Source organism: Schistocerca cancellata, chromosome 9 (genome assembly GCF_023864275.1).
Source record: "Schistocerca cancellata isolate TAMUIC-IGC-003103 chromosome 9, iqSchCanc2.1, whole genome shotgun sequence".
Taxonomy (NCBI): domain Eukaryota; kingdom Metazoa; phylum Arthropoda; class Insecta; order Orthoptera; family Acrididae; genus Schistocerca; species Schistocerca cancellata.
Genome location: NC_064634.1, coordinates 495,879,245 through 495,896,509, shown reverse-complemented (window position 1 = coordinate 495,896,509; position 17,265 = coordinate 495,879,245). Strand labels below are relative to the sequence as shown.

Genomic DNA, 17,265 nt, shown 5'->3' with positions numbered 1-17,265 from the left:
TCCACCTACTTTCTACCTCTGCACTGCTATGCATTTTTAATTTGTTTCATCTAATAGAAATTTCATTTAACTAACAGTTTAAGCTGACTGACTCTCTACTCCACACAGTCTTGAGTTTAGTAGTACTGACTGTGATGACCCTTCTTGGAGTATTCTTCCTCAAGTGGATATAGTTTTTAGCTCCCTGAGTTGTACCTCCCATTTAACCATCTGACTTATGCCACTACCACATGAATTTTCAACCACGTTGGCAATGACTGTTGTTCTTTTCTCAGTTCACATCATTTTATGTGAATTTCCAGAGCAATGAGGGACTGATGATCAAGATGTTAAGAGCCCTTGAACACATAATCACCATCACATACGTAGACCTTGTGAGCCACAAGTGAAGTCATTGACTACAGTCAGTCTATTTTATAGATTTGTTTTAAGTGAAATATATATTTCCTACATTGCAGATGATTTCACCTGATGAATCTTTTTCAGGTTCGTACAGGAAGTACAGTAAAGAATGGTTTGTATGCTTATAGCTACAAGTTCGTAGATGGAGTTTTGGATAATGGTCGCACAGACCCACGAAACAAATGCTTTTGTCGGAATGGGCACTGTCTCCAGGAGGGCTTAATTGATGTAACAGACTGCTATTATGGTAAGTTCTATAACTTTTACTCAAGCCACCCTGTTTTCACTTGATCTTAGGAACATTACATTGCAAGTAAATTGTTTAAATGAAAATAGTCATAAATGAAAAATTTCATTTATAATTATGTTGTTCAACTAAAAAGCAATGGAAGAATAAGTTAACATAAGTGTAGTTCTTGGTAAAACAGTTGTGTCTTTCCTTCACTGAAATATTTTAGTAGCTCTTGTTGGGTGAAGACACCAAAAGTTAATTCTTGCGTGTGTGTGTGTGGGGGGGGGGGGGGGGGGGGGGGTGACATTTTGCCTTTATTTTTTTGTATCTGTGTTTGGCAGTACTCTCTCTCGTTATATGTAATGCAGCACAGTTAACAAAGTCTTCAATGTAGCTGATTATTTATTTGATTATAATGTACATTATGATTAACATTACTTAGCATTACAACAGGACGACAAGTAGTATTTTCACCAGTTGTTCATATTTGTCTTCCTGTGTCTTATGCTACTTAGCATGTAATAGCTTATCTAAGTTGAAGTAATTGAACAAATGAGTATGATAGTACTATATTTCTGAAAATGTTTGACAATTATTTTACTTTTCACAGGTTTTCCTATTGCAGTTTCATATCCTCACTTCTACAAAGCTGACAAAAGTCTTATAGAAGGTGTGGAAGGAATACATCCTGATCCAGAGAAACACGAGTCGAGATTTCTTATTCAGCCAGTAAGATACCGCCAATATTTATGAAAGCTGCATTTTTGTAGTTGAAAACAAGGCACTGTTTCCGAAGTTAAATAACCAGGATATTTAAGATGTACAAATAAAAATATTCTAGTTTAAAAGTTTTCTCATAGTCAGTGACACCCTGTTCACTCAAGAGGGGAGTAATGTAGTTTTCTCATTCCTCATCCTCACCAAACCAGTGCCATATTACAATTCTGTCAATGGCTTTTTTATGTTACCACTGATTATGATGGTGACATGTAGTTTCCATACCACTGTCTTAAAATTTGCAAAACTGGGTGATCCAGTAATCCAGTTGACATGAAGCATGATGCTCGATATCATCATCTTGGTTGCCAACAACTGATATGCCTCAACCACCACTGGGTACTTAAGAAGCAGTGTTATGTAATAATAATGTTTCCTACCTGGTTCATCTATAGTGGCCATTAAAAATTAAATAAAAATTGCCGCAATTAAACACCTCGCCCACAACCTCCCTGACCCCATCAGTGAGTCACAATTTTCATGATGTGCTTGTCACATAATAGTGGTAAGGAGATGCAGCCATACACAAAGTGCTGGAACTAGATCAGTAATATAAATATCACCTCATTAAGGCTACTTCTAACAGTGGACCAAAACACTGAGGCGTTTTATGGTGTGACAATGTCATCCACCCAGAAGAATTTTGTTACAATTGATGCACAGTCCACACAAATGATTTGTAATTAAAATTTCTCTTTTGAAATTATATGAAAATAATACCTCTTGGAGGTACAGTTCAAGCCTGGCCTTGAATTTTCATTTAACTTGGCAATGTACCATGGTGTATTTACAGAAAGCATGGAATCTGTTACTGTAAAGCCTGGCCTGTTCCAAGAATGTGAGTGGCTTCAAATGTGAGCAATTACAGATCTGTTTCACTTCTTACAGTATTCTCTTGTTTAATGAATCTTTGTTGCTCAGAAATGAGTGATTAGAATCACTTTTAGAGAAAGTCCAGGAGCCTCCTGTTGCAAATTGTGTACATATTCTTTTCTCTTTCAAAGCAACTCAACAGTGTGAATATGTATTTTTGTTACATATGCTTACACATTTATTGCTGACTTCCCAGAAGTATATCAAACTGTTCTGAACACAACATTGAAATGTGAAGATAATGATGTTTCCATATTTGTGATACTATATTACCTGTTTGTATATCTGTGGGATAGTAAATGCAATCTTCATGCAAATGTCCACTATTATGTCCCTATTCTTATTTCATTATATATCTGGCATGAAATTTGTTAAATGGTTAATTTCACTTTTATTAGGTACTATAGTTCTTGGAATTTCACATTTCAACATAGGCACCAGCATTAGTGGCACACTATTTCAGTCGGGATGCTATGTTCCTGGCCAACAGGGGCAACATACTGTTTGGTATGTGTGTGCACTACCCCAATCACTGCTTCCAATATGTCCAATGTGTCCAAATCACACAGTTTTCCAGTGTGTGCCTTCTCTTTTAAATGTCCTCCAGAGAAGGAAATCTATTACTGTCACTTCTGGACTTTGTGGTAGCACTCAACATTTCTGCAGTGTGCAATAACATGGCCTGCAAAAACACCACCAAACCAATCTTGTGAAATCAATGCAAAATGAGAAGATCCTCCATCCTTTATGAAGTGTACATTGTCCCAGTTTGCAGTGACGGGACACATGAAAGTTTGTAGCATATACACATTTGCTGTTTCTTGAAGAAAGTACAGAGCAAAAAGAGGTTCATCATGAATACCACAGCATACAGTCAACACTAGACATGACTGCAATTTTTCTATTTCAGCTTCAGGATTGTTTTTGTTAAGTATGACAGCTAGTGATTTATGAGCATACCCCCATGGAACGTGGCCTCATCTGACACAGAATGCTGCTGAAGATGTCTGGTACCTCTTCCACCCATACAGCATTCATGCATTCAGAAAACTCCATGCTAACATCACAGTCCTCTGTTGAAAATGTGTGGACAAAGTGTGGTTTCCATGGCCTCTTCTTTATCCATTGAACCAAACCATATGATAAACCAGGGATATTGTCTCAGGGATTCTCGCAATTTTGCAAATTTGTTGTGTATGGGTTTGATTACCCACCAGAAGGGTGCTTGGCCCCCAGAGACAGTTATCACTGAAGAGATTAAAGCTAACACTGCTTTGCCAGTTGCATAGAGAGTCTATTGCTTCCACATCCAGAGTCATATATCTCCCCTTCTCCTGTCTCTACCATCTCTGTTCTGCTGTGGGAGATTACCATATATCCATTTTAACTGCTGTCTGAGAAGAGTCAGAAACATTTAACATATGTATAATCTTTACTTATTCATGGTTACACTTGGAACAAACTACTCTTATGTAACAATTATGTAATTGCATAGAACAGAACATAATATAACATTAAAATTATTATTATTTCATTTCTGACTGAACAGCAGTGAAACAAAAATAGGGACAGTTGTTGATCATACTGTATGTAATCATAATTTTAGCATTTTACACATCAGAGCTGGCTCACCAATGTAAGGATTCACTGAATATGCATGCATGAATGAATAATGCAAAATGAACTAATAAATTTACCCCTGGACTCAAAACATTTCTTAACAATGTTAATTGGATCAACATGAAAATTCTCCCAAAAAACTATAGAATTATGAGACAGACTGCAAGCCAGCACTTAATTTTACAAGAAATGTTGGTACTGCCAGTACACATACATAAAAGTATGCAAATCATCATAGCTCTCTGGATTAAGAGTACCTTCTGTGGAGGGAGGGAAGGTAGGTTGAGTGCCTCTCATCCTGAAGTCTGTGATCCACGCCTTCCTTTTTAACTTACCCTATCTGTCTCCTGTGCAAGGAGGGAACAATTAGTGCCAAAAGCTACAATAGCGTATGTACTTAGATGTCTGTTCTGGCCATTCTGTCATTACTCTTGAAGATATATACTGCCCAGAAACTGTTAAATGTTACATTTTCATAAAAAAATAATGAAAAATCTTGTATTTTCAGTTTTGATAAGTCATACAGTATTGCTGAAAGTTCCAGGAAAGTTTTGTTGTTGTTATTAAAAATGTCTGAATGTAAACTGTATGTAAATTCTCAGAAACTTAGTCATTTATTCTGTCTGAGTAAACACAGTGCTTAATAGAAATCTTGTAACAATTATCATGTAAATTATGTGGGAAAAATTAACTTTGATGCTTTCTTGTCTGACAGGATGCTGGACTACCAGTTGAGGTAAAAGTCAGATTCCAGATAAACATGGCAATGGGAGACGTATCATCATTTCGCTCTGTTCGTCAGTTTAGCAACATGGTTATACCGATGCTCTGGACAGAAGTGGTATGTGAAACTCTTTTAGATCTTCATCTGCTAAATTATTATAGTCTTGTTTGAGGAAATATTGATATCAGGTTCCAAAATTTTTCTTAAAAATAATTAATTTTAATTAAAAAATCTGTAGAGTGTATTAACTCACTCTCCCAGAAGCACTCCTGTTCTTTCTTAATTGGAAAAAAGGGAAAAAAACTTTGCAGCATAGCTTTCTTGCTTAACAGTCTCACTGTTGTAGTGGATATTATAACAAACTAGTGAACCCAGGAATGCTTTTCAATTGTTAAATATGTATATCAATTTGATATACATCTCAAACTAGTCCTCACCCTTTTTTGTCCTCCTCCTCCTCCTCCTCCTCCTTTTCTCTTTTTTCATCTCCTCCTCCTCTTCCTCCTCCTCCTCCTCCTCCTCCTCCACCTCCCCCCTCTCCTGCCCATTCCTCTCTCCCCTCTCTCTCTACTCATCCCTTCCTTCCCCTCTCTATGTCCATTTGCTCCTCCCTCTCTCTGTTCTCCTACCCTTCTCTCTGGCATTGAGCCATGTTTACTATCATTGAAAATGAAATACTGACTAGAAACTGAAGTCACATATAATGAAAGTGTAAATTGCTTGGGATTATTGGTATATGGGATATGAGAGACACCTCTCTAGCTGCTGGGCCTGCAAGGACAGTTGCCTTGATGACAGTATTTTGTGCTGTTTTAATCTGTGCAGGGCTAGGATTACAAAGTTTCAGACTATTCATATGATTTCTACTCATAGGCCAATAAGCCATAAATACATCTTTCCTGTTTTCTGTTTTGTTTTTTTCCTCTTGCTAGTTTTACAGAATATTGTTATGTACACATTTTGAGTTTGAAAATACCAATAGGGAGAAAGAATGTATGTGGGAGAAACAATTTGTGTAGTGATTTACCTGCTATCTTAACGTAGTTCAAAATGACAGCAAGAAAAATATCAAAATTGTTGCACACTTTCTCAGCACAGCACAGAATTTTTGTTCTCAGGGGTTTTTTTTAATACAAAACCTGTAAATTGTCATTTAAAAAATATGTAACACATCTCCATCTGAATGTTTATCAGAGAATCATGTAAAAGTTTGAAGTAAATCAATTGAGAACTTTTCAAGATTTTTGGTAAAAACATTTACCCTTTATATACATATATGTTACACATATATTTGTATACTATAAACATCAAAAATGTATATAACCTATGTACAATGGAATGCTCATTAGGGTATTGTGTAAAAATATGCAGTAAATTGGCAAAACTTTGCCAGTAGTTTCACTTCGTATTCACCTTCTCCTTTTTTACCGTAATCCAGTATACAATTTTATCCCGCCGATATATACTCAATAATACATAATAATACGTAACCCACTTCCAAACCATAACCAAAAAAATTTTTTCCGCTTTCAACACTACCGCTGCTATAAAATCCACCATTTCTAGTTCACAAACAGTTCCTTTCAGCTATTAAACAACCTTTTCGGCTGGTTTTAATAACTTTTGCTTTATTTCCATTTCCGTTTTTCTCACATCACCGATCATTTTTAGCCGCTTCCCACAGGTGACAAATGTCTGCTTGTGTCTGTGTATATGCGGATGGATATGTGTGTGTGTGCGCAAATGTATACCTGTCCTTTTTTCCCCCTAAGGTAAGTCTTTCCGCTCCCGGGATTGGAATGACTCCTTACCCTCTCCCTTAAAACCCAAATCCTTTCATCTTTCCCTCTCCTTCCCTCTTTCCTGATGAGGCAACCGTTGGTTGCGAAAGCTTGAATTTTGTGTGTATGTTTGTGTTTGCTTGTGTGTCTATCGACCTGCCAGCGCTTATTTATATATCATAACATGACAGTTTGAAAGGAAAGGTCCAGACTAGCTGCAACAGTCTTTGTCCTTATTGCCATTCTCAGGTAACCAGCAATACAACATTGGTGACAGTATCTATATATGTAGTGATTGTCCATGTCCATAATTATACATAGGTAATTACACTATGTGATCAAAAGTATCTGGACACCCCCAAAAACACATTTTTCATATTAGGTGTATTGTGCTGCCACCTACTGCCAGGTGCTCCATACTGGTGACCTCCATAGTCATTAGAGATCATGAGAGAGCAGACTGGGACACTCCACAGAACTCACGGACTTAGAACGTGGTCAGATGATTGTGTGTCACTTGTCATTCATCCGTACATGAAATTTCCACACTCCTAAACATTCCTAGATCCATTGCTTCCAATGTCAGTGAAATGGAAATGTGCAAGGACATGTACAGCACAAAAGTGTACAGGCCGAACTCGTCTGTTGACTGACAGAGACCGCCAACAGTTGAAGAGGGTCATAATGTGTAATAGGCAGACATCTATCCAGATCATCACACAGGAATTCCAAACTGCATCAGGATCCATTGCAAGTACTATGACAGTTAGTCAGAAGGTGAGAAAACTTGGATTTCACAGTTGAGCAGCTGCTCATAAGCCACACATCACGCCAGTAAATGCCAAACAATGCTTGGCGTAAGGAGTGTAAACATTGGATGATTGAACAGTGGAAAAACGTTGTGTGGAATGACGAATCAAGGTACACAATGTTGCGATCCAATGGCAGGGTGTGGATATGGTGAATGCCTGGTGAACATCACATCATCTGTCTGTGTGTGTAGTGCCAACAGTAAAATTCAGAGATGGTGGTGTTATGGTGTGGTTGTTTTTTTTGATGGAGAGGGCTTGCACCCCTTGTTGTTTTGCATCACACTATCACAGCACAGGCCTACATTGATGTTTTAAGCACCTTCATGGTTGCCACTGTTGAATAGCAACTTGGGGATGGCGACTGCATCTTTCAACATAATTGAGCACCTGTTCACAGTGCATGACCTGTGGTGGAGTGGTTACACAACAATAATATCCCTGTAATGGACAGGCCAGCACACAGTCCTGACCTGAATCCTGTGTTTTGGAATGCCGACTTCATGTCAGGCCTCACTGACCAACATAGATACCTCTCCTCAGTGCAGCACTCCAGGAAGAATGGGCTGCCATTCCCCAAGAAACCTACCAGCCCCTGACTGAATGTATGCCTGTGAGAGAGGAAGCTGTCATTAAGGCTAAGGGTGGTCCAACACAATATTGAATTCCAGCATTACCGATGGAGGGCACCATGAACTTGTAAGTCATTTTCAGCCAGGTGTCCAGATGCTTTTGATCACATAGTGTATGTCTACAATATTATGAAAAGGATAGTTGCTACTCACCATATAGTGGATATGCTGAGTTGCAGATATGCAAAACAAAAAGACTGTCATAAAGTGGACTTTTGCGCCACACACACACACACACACACACACACACACACGACCACAGTCTCTGGGCGCCACACTACAAGCAGCAGCGCATCACAGGAGAAGCCACAGGTGATGGGGGTAAAGATGATGCTGGAGTGGGGAGGGAGAGGGATAGCAGGGTATGGGGGGGGGGGGGGGGGGAGGTTTGGTAAAGTGCTGCTTGTGGAAGCATACAGGGACAAGGTGGAGAGAGGGTAGAGCAGCTAAGTGTAGTCAGGAGATTAGACTGAGGGCAGGAAGGAGGGGGAGGGGGGTCTCAGAAAAGGAGTGAAGAATGTGGGTGCATTGGTGGAATAGAGGTCTGTGTAGTGCTTGAATGGGAACAGGGAAGGGGCTATGTGAGTAAGGACAATGGCTAACGAAGGTTGAGGCCAGGATGGTTATGGGTATGAAGGATTTATTGCAGGGAGACTTCCCATCCACACAATTCAGAAAAGCTGGTGTTGGTGGGAAGGATCCAGATGGCACAGGCTGTGAAACAGCCATTGAAATGATAAATGCCATGTTGGGCACTGTGCTTAGCAATGAGGTGGTCCAGATGTTTCATGGACATAGTTTGTATGTGGCCATTCATGTGGACAGGAAGCTTGTTGGTTGCTATGCCTACATAGAGTGCAGCACAGTGGTTGTAGTTGAGCTGGTAAATTGCATGACTTGTTTCACAGATAGCCCTGTCTTTGGTGGGACAGTTGATGTTTGTGATCGGACTGGAGTAGGTGGTGGTGGGAGGGTCTTGCACCTAGCTCTATTATAGGGTTATGATTCATGAGGCAAGGGGTTGGGAGCAGGAGTTCTTTATGAGTGGATGAGGATATTGTGTATGTTCCATGGGCAACTGAATACCACTGTAAGAGGGGTGGAAAGGATAGTAGGTAGGGCATTACTCATTTCATGGCATAACAAGAGGTAATCAAAATCCTGACAAACAATTTGATTCATGGTACTGAGTCACAAGGGGAATGCTCCTCTGTGGCTGGACAGTGGGATTTGAGAAATGGTGAGTGACTGGTAATTACGGTCTCTGAAGGCCTCGGTGAGATCCTCAGATCCTCAGTATATTTTGTGAGGGACCACTCATCACTGCAGCTGTTACATCTGTAATGACAAGTGATCCCTCTCAAAATATACTGAAGACCTCACTGAGGCCTTCAGAGACCGTAATTACCCTCCCAACCTATCTGCCCTACCTTCTCTCCAGCTTCTCCCTGTATGCTCCCATAAGCAGCACTTTTCCGTCCCCCCATCCCTACCTTCCTATCCCTCCCTCTACCCCCCACAGCCTCCTCTTTAGCCCCACCAACCATTGCTACTCCTATCATGCATTGCTGCTTGAGTGTGACCTCAGCAGCGGTCATGTGGGTGTGAGTTGCATTTGCATAAGCGTTTTTCTGTATGTTGACTGTTTCTGATGAAAACCTTGGGCAAAAGCTCACTTTCTGATAGTCTTCCTGTTGTGTGTATCTGTGACTCATCATCTCCACTATATGGGGATTATATTGTCTAATTATTATATGTCATGTAACAATTATAAACATATGGAATACATTTTGCCATTTACTTGACTATTTGTTTGCAATAAAGTAAGATCTGGCATTTATTTGACAGTTTATTTACTATGATGCCAAATGTTTACAAAGTATAATTAGCTAAGCAATGATAATGTTATATTGCATGATTGGCTTTTTTTGAGAATTATGTTTTTGGTCTGAGTGTTTTTTTGACCATATCTGTTATGCTTTCTTGTGTTCCAATATGTTAATAAAGTTTTATAGATAATATTTATGTTTAAAATCTGTGCATTCATTTAGTATTTTGTGCAGATAGTCCCTTTTATGTATATATATTCCAATTCTTCAAGGGTGAACCACAGTCTAACATAACAGTCGCGACACTCACTGCTGTAAAAGTTGTTTCCGTTTGACAGATGGAGTGACACTGGCGCTCCAAGCGGCAGGTAAGATGAACGTCAGACGCGTCGTAAGCATAATGTTTGTTTTGCATCCATTTCCTACGTAATTTCCAAATTATTCGAGTTAGTTTCTTGCCTCCAAGAGTTTGTGTAGTATCAGAAGGCATATATGTTTCTAAAATGATTCTAAAATAAGCACAAGTATGGACAAAAACCATTAATAGAGTGGCAAGCTACAACACATTCGTGAAGAAACACTTGTGACATTAGACAGAACTGCAGCTTACCACGTTGATATCAAAAGAATATAAACACACAGATTCACATGTAAGAAGCACTGACGTGTACCTCCACATGCAAAAGCAATGGACAGCTCGTTTATCGTTCTGTAGGCCTACTGTGTTTGTCATTGTCGCCTGTTGCCACAAGTACGACCTTCATCTTTATACTGACAAATAGTGGGAGAAATATGCTGAAAACATTATAAGGAGCTGATTACATTACATTTCACGAAAAACCAAATATTTGAATAATTTTCAAACAATTTGTCTGTAGGCACTTTCCTTATCTCATAATAGTTTCGCTCGAAGTCTAGCGATCTGCACATTCTGACACTTCACACGCTTTTATAAGACACAAACAGCTGCACTTAATCTAAACACTTCATCGTCAAAGCAGGTCTGTGTTGACGATTCTCATGAATCTGGCACTAATACGTGGAGAGTTGATCTGGCTGCTTCTGTGTCATAGGACTGTTTTACAGTTTTAGACTGGCTGTTGAATCTTTGTGGCAGTTTCCTCTTCATTGCCAGTTGAGATGGCTTATTTGGAATGTCAAACAGTGTGGGTACTGCATTCTACACGAGTTTGTTATTGTCTGCAGTCGTGAACTGGTTTTGTACGAAATGTAGCGAACAAAACCTAATATTATTATACAGGTAAACCGGGTCTTTCTTAATAAGGTCTTCTCATCTGCTATTAACTAGCAATTTTTTGCTCCTAAAACGAAACATTCATCATTTATACACATACATTTGCAAGTGAATCCTGACGATACAGTTTAGTAACATGATGGTATATAGCTCTCAGGATCCTTAGGAAACCTAAAAAAGACAGCTGTGGTGTCTTCTTCCTATTGCTGCTGCAATTTATTGCACTACAAACGCTCCCGATGGTAAAAACCATTGTATAAATCAAAATAAACAATCACTATTCGCTTTCACGATCGCGCCGAACTCACAGTTCAACTTACCGGCCGCTTGGAGCGCTGCTAGCGCTGAAGGCAACAAAATTGAGGCGAAGGGTCGCGACTGTTATGTTAGACTGTGGGTGAACTATGAACAAACTTGGAGATATTTCTCCTCTTTAATATATAGGAAAGAAACAAATGAATAAATAAAATAAGGCAACATGAGAGAAGAAAAGAAGATACACCTAAGAACAAGAAGTGCAAGGCATGGCTCCCACTCAAATATAATGAATTGGATGGAGTACAGTCAGAAGAAAAAAGTGAAAAGATTGACAAAAAGTGGTATAAAGATAACAGAATAAATTAATACCACAGTACTGGTGGGAATAAAGCATATATTTTGCCTCTAGTTTCTGCCTGTAAAACTCTGATGTGCTGCCACTGTCAGGTTCCAACATCCTTGTATGAAGGTTCCTACAGTGCTGAACAACAGACTGATTTGTTTTATTTGGTTTTATTTGACTATCCATGTCCATGGTCTCTTACTAGCATCTCATGTGCCAGTCATACAGAAATCTGTAAAGTTGTTGGACATTTACAGAAGACATCAGTTTGAATGTAAACAAAAAATTGTAAATAAATTAATTTTATATATTTTAAAGTGTTTGTGGGTGAACTCAATGCCAGACACTGCATTTCATGTCTGATGCTACCCTTGATTCCCTGTCATTTGCTGTAATAGTTGTGTTGGTAGCTGTCATGCTTGAGGAGATAAGAGAGTGTTTGAAGTCATTGGCATGACATTGTTGTAGCTACCAGAACATATTTTGTCTCTTTTGTATTAATGAATATTCTCAAAGATTAACAAATGTTCTTGAATATTCTTGAATGTTCTAGAATACAGCTTGGAGAAGGCACATATTGCATCAATCTCTGACAAGATTGCCTTAACTGATAAGCTGAGCAAAGACAAAGGAACAGCTTGTCGAATAAGTTTATCCATTTATATGTTCATGTGATCAAACCATTTTAGCAGCAAAAATGGTGTAATTCAACAAAGCAAAAAATACAAAATATGACAGGGAAAGAAAAAAATATTTAAATCCATTGATACAGTGATAAACTGTGATGACAGAAACAATGTCCCAATACAATTCCTAAATTCAGCCAGTTTTCTCAGCATTCCCTCACAAAAACAGCATCTAAATGTTGTCATAGAAGTGGAAATATTAACTGACAGTGGAATTGTGGTCCAAATACTGATTTGCATGTTTCTAACATGGGCAAACATATGGCAATATATGTGAGATCCTAGTTACAACTAGAAAGAAAGATAGGTGGACCAACTAATGGAATAGAAATTGGAGGTAAACAACTGAATAAGATAGCAAGTATCAAGTAATGGTTAGCGTGATATAGGAAAATGGAAGAAATGAGAGAGAGATCAGTGAACATGGCAGACAGGCAGAAGTATTCCTGCAAATTGTTGGGAGCGTCATTTGGAACAAAGATGTCCCACAAAAAAGCAAAGTAGTAGTACATAGAAGTTACTCCAATACCGATCCACACATCTGAAACATGGGTAATGAAGGAAAGAGATGTAAGCAGATTACAGGCATGTGAAATGAAGTTCCTCAGAAGTAAGATATGAGTAATAAGGAAAAGATATGGGATGAGGAATGAAAGGGTAAGGGAAATACTAGAACAGGAACACTTGCAGAACAGAATTGAAACATCAGAGCTAAGATGGTAAGAGAACTTAAAGAGAATGGAAAATAAGATGATTTTCAAGAAGATACACAAAATGGAGATGTGAGAGGAATGACCAGGAGAAAGACCAGGGATAGAGGGCTGAAAGGTGTGAAGGAGTGTCTGGTCCAGAGTAAATGCAGAAATATGGTGGGTAAACAGGACTAGATTGTGAGGCTTATGTTCCAAACAGACCCAGCCTGGGGCTGAAAACTGTTCAAAATGATGATGATCATGATGACGAGGCTGATAATGGTGATTGATGATGATGATGATGATGATGATGATGATGATGATGATTTGCATGTTGTAGAAGCATAAAACTTATTCATCTTTGCACCCTAAAGCAAAACATTACTTTCAATAAGGTAGATGCTATAAAAATAAGATGATTAATTGTACATTTTTCCAATTCAAAAAAGAAATTGAAGAAAAACCAAGTGAAGCACATTCTGAATGCAATGAAGTAATCCAGGGGAAGTGTCATTGTACCTGAAAGTGAATAGAAAAGAATTGTTTTGTATCATGATTATATTTGTTTTCTCAGTAACTGCAAATATCGTTTCCTCATTGCCTATTTCTTTTTCAGGGTATGTATGGCCTGCCACAGTTTCTTAACACACGTTACTATCTGTACCTGAATGTACTACCAGTCTTAGAAAAGGTGATAGTGTATTTATCATTCATTGTTGGTGTTGGATTATTTGCCATTGTGCTCCTAAGAGTATGGGTTCAAAGAGCATCAAATGGAGGGCAAATGTATGACTTCAAGTATCTCCCTCAGTCAGTGGGACCTGTTGCAGAGGCAGCACAAATTGTGCGCAGGTGAGGAACAGCAGCAAATTTATTTAAATGGACACAAATTTCTTTGCAACACATTTCACTGAACACCTTTTTTAGTTTAAAATGTTAAAATATAAGTGTACAATACTCATTCCATTCAAATTTCTATCATTATTTTCTTAAAGATTAGTGCATTGGTAATTTTCTTCCAAACTTTTCAAGTGTTCACTTTTACAAGAGATAAAAGTAGCTTTCTCTCTCTTCTTGTTTCAGACACAGCATGAGGGCAAAAGAGCTAGATTTATACTACAGCTCCTTACTTGTTCCTCCACCAGAAGCTGAAGAAGAAACTGCTGAGGAAGATGAGGATTTCAGTGATGTGCCTGAGTGTACAAAGATCATGATGGATTCTGCTCTTGATGAGGTTTCTGTGTGATCATAAAGACCATTCTTGTGTGAAAGTTGTATAACATACTCAAGTCAGAACTTCAAATAGAAGTCTGTGTTGGGACACATGCTGAAAGGAACTGCTCCCAGCAGTCTATAGATCAGCATGTTACATAAAGTTCAGCTTTACATGTATGCCAAAAATAAGGGCACAACAGAGTGTAAGATAGTCAGAGGAATAGGGCTAGTTGAAGTGCAGAGGCTTATTGGACTTATAAGGTTGCACATAATTGACCAAAGCAGCCCCTGGCAATTTGAAGGTAGAAGGTGTCATTGGGCACCCAATGATCCATTTTCTTCTTTAAAACTGTGAGAAGGAAATGAATTTTAACTTCTGAGAAAAATGGATATTCAGTTTCCTTTTAAAGTGAAAGAAAAGTATTTAAGACTGTTGAACAGCATACGAAAGACAACTTTGGTAAAAGGATTGTTGTTGCACTGTTTTATGTTGTATTTGAAGTGAAACATATGTTTTTAAAATGAAAATTTATTTCACCTGTGAGAACATTACTTTTGTTCCAGTTCAACTCTGGTACAATCTCCAGCACACCGACATATATATACATTTTGTGCAATAGTTTGAACACTTGCCTTTTCTAAAAATTAAAATGTAATTCTACATATTGTAAAATAAAGGTAATGTAGTTTAAATTAATTTTGTATCTGAAGAACATAATAGTATCATGCTGACTCTGCAATAGGCCTCTAAATTATTTTATTTTCTAGTAGATAATTCATGTTAAAGCCAAATATAAAAGCATATACAGTTATAAAAGTGTGCACAGCACATACATACTGTATGTATAAAATGGAAAATACTGCATGAAAAAGTTGAGTGACCAGTGTGTTTAGTGTTATGTTTCTTTCATATAATATTATATACAGAACATATCTTCACTGTGCACTGGTCATTCAGTGATATGTTAGGTGAATACCATTCATGACTGCATTGTGATTATGAACCACTTCATCTGTAAGTGATGCCTCAAAAAGATTCTAAACAAACTGTTCTGAATACCCGCTGCAGTAGTGTGTGTTAATTTAAGACAACTGAACATAATTAGATGAGGCATAAGTTACTTTCAGAGGTCAGTTTTTGGTGTTCAGGGTCGCCTTATGTAATGTTCATAGGAATGTCATCATTTTATTAATGGTCAGCTGTGAAACTGTTATTCATTAAAAAATTTTCTTGCAACATCATTGCTGCAATTGTTTCCAGATATAGAAAATTATATATAAAAGAACTATACAGAGGTAGCTTATAAACAATATCTGACACAGTTTACTAAATTGCTGTCTTCCATATTTTCAATACCACATGTAAATGTGATGTACCTGATATGATGTAATAAGATGTGTTTTTATATTGTAAAGATGAGTTTTTAGTGACAAAATAATTTTAGAAGCAGCTATTTGTGAAGTGAACATTTGAGGTAACGGAGAGGAAATGTGTTGAACTGTAGTTACAGTTGATGGTTTTCCACAATACATACCAGTGCAACATATTTCTAAAACAGTACTGTGATCTGAAAATTGTGTACAATTCTTCCCCTGTTGAGAACCTATATTTTTGTGCTTCAAACTTGTAGGAAGAGGCAAAGAATATCCAATTTTTAAGTTAAAGAGAAATCAGTCTACATGTGTTGACATCATAAAAAGGAGTTGTAGTTTCCTTTTCTTAAATCTGAACACATTGTAAGATCAGTTTGACCTTTAACTTTTTTTCTTCTTTAAAATGAAGAAATGTTACATTAGTTGCACAGTCCAGTTTTAATGGATCCATATTTTTAATGAAGACTTTTCTTCTAAGATGTTACAAATGTTTGCTCATTATCATGTGTGTTTACCACATTGAACACACACATCCACAAAAGGTAATAACCTTGCTACTGTTAATTTTTAAATAAAACTAAGTTATTTGAGTTGAGTTTTGTATTTTAATTAGATCATAGGAACTACTTTTCACACACGTTTCTGTTCTTCATACCAAATTTTGTTTTGTGTACATAATTGCGTATAAATCATAAGTTCAATTTTAGCATTAGGCACTGATCCTTCTTTGATGTCAACTGGGTAAAAAAATTCCAGCACATGAAACTCTCAGCTACAGAAAAGGAAAGTAGGTGATGGAAGGTGAAGTTGCATATTTATTGAGTTTTGCCACCTCCATTAATGAAGAGTTATAAGACATCAAAGAAGGCAAAACACTGGCCCATGAAGCCATGACCACCACAGTGCCAGCATCAGCAATCTCTGTTTCCATTTTGTCCTTTCTGTTTTGTTCAGCACAAATGTTTGGTGTGCCCTAAGCACTGAGCTACATGTAACACTTGTCAGAAGAAAGGCCACATTACCTTCCTGTTCATATGCTGAAGGTTGTTATATGGACATGGATGTGAACTATGTGACTCCAAAGCTTGTGACTTCTCCCATGTTTATCAACTTTTTTTCACCAAGTGCTCTGGGTAGAGGTTGACACCAGTCACACAGAAGCTGGTAAGTTATAAGAAACAGAGCATTACACTGTTGGGACAATTTATGGCATCTTCCTCTTACAAGTCAGTGGTTCATACCATTATACAGGGTGTTTCAAAAATGACCGGTATATTTGAAACGGCAATAAAAACTAAACGAGCAGCGATAGAAATACACCGTTTGTTGCAATATGCTTGGGACAACAGTACATTTTCAGGCAGACAAACTTTCGAAATTACAGTAGTTACAATTTTCAACAACAGATGGCGCTGCGGTCTGGGAAACTCTATAGTATGATATTTTCCACATATCCACCATGCGTAGCAATAATATGGTGTAGTCTCTGAATGAAATTACCCAAAACCTTTGACAACGTGTCTGGCGGAATGGCTTCACTTGCAGATGAGATGTACTGCTTCAGCTGTTCAATTGTTTCTGGATTCTGGCGGTACACCTGGTCTTTCAAGTGTCCCCACAGAAAGAAGTCACAGGGGTTCATGTCTGGCAAATAGGGAGGCCAATCCACGCCGCCTCCTGTATGTTTCGGATAGCCCAAAGCAATCATACGATCATCGAAATATTCATTCAGGAAATTCAAGACGTCGGCCGTGCGATGTGGC

At 38.0% G+C, this 17,265-nt stretch overlaps 1 protein-coding gene across 1 annotated transcript in view; it reads left to right on the top strand.

The window, feature by feature from the left end:
• Nucleotides 1-16,097, top strand: part of LOC126100797 (scavenger receptor class B member 1-like) — a 224,877-nt gene extending 208,780 nt beyond the window's left edge. The window contains exons 7-11 of the mRNA XM_049911421.1: nt 487-649; nt 1,245-1,363; nt 4,620-4,745; nt 13,530-13,765; nt 13,997-16,097. Coding sequence (XP_049767378.1) covers nt 487-649; nt 1,245-1,363; nt 4,620-4,745; nt 13,530-13,765; nt 13,997-14,159 — 807 coding nt within the window. The 3' untranslated portion in view covers nt 14,160-16,097. The remainder of the gene's footprint in view (nt 1-486; nt 650-1,244; nt 1,364-4,619; nt 4,746-13,529; nt 13,766-13,996) is intronic.
• The last annotated feature ends 1,168 nt before the right edge of the window (nt 16,098-17,265 follow it).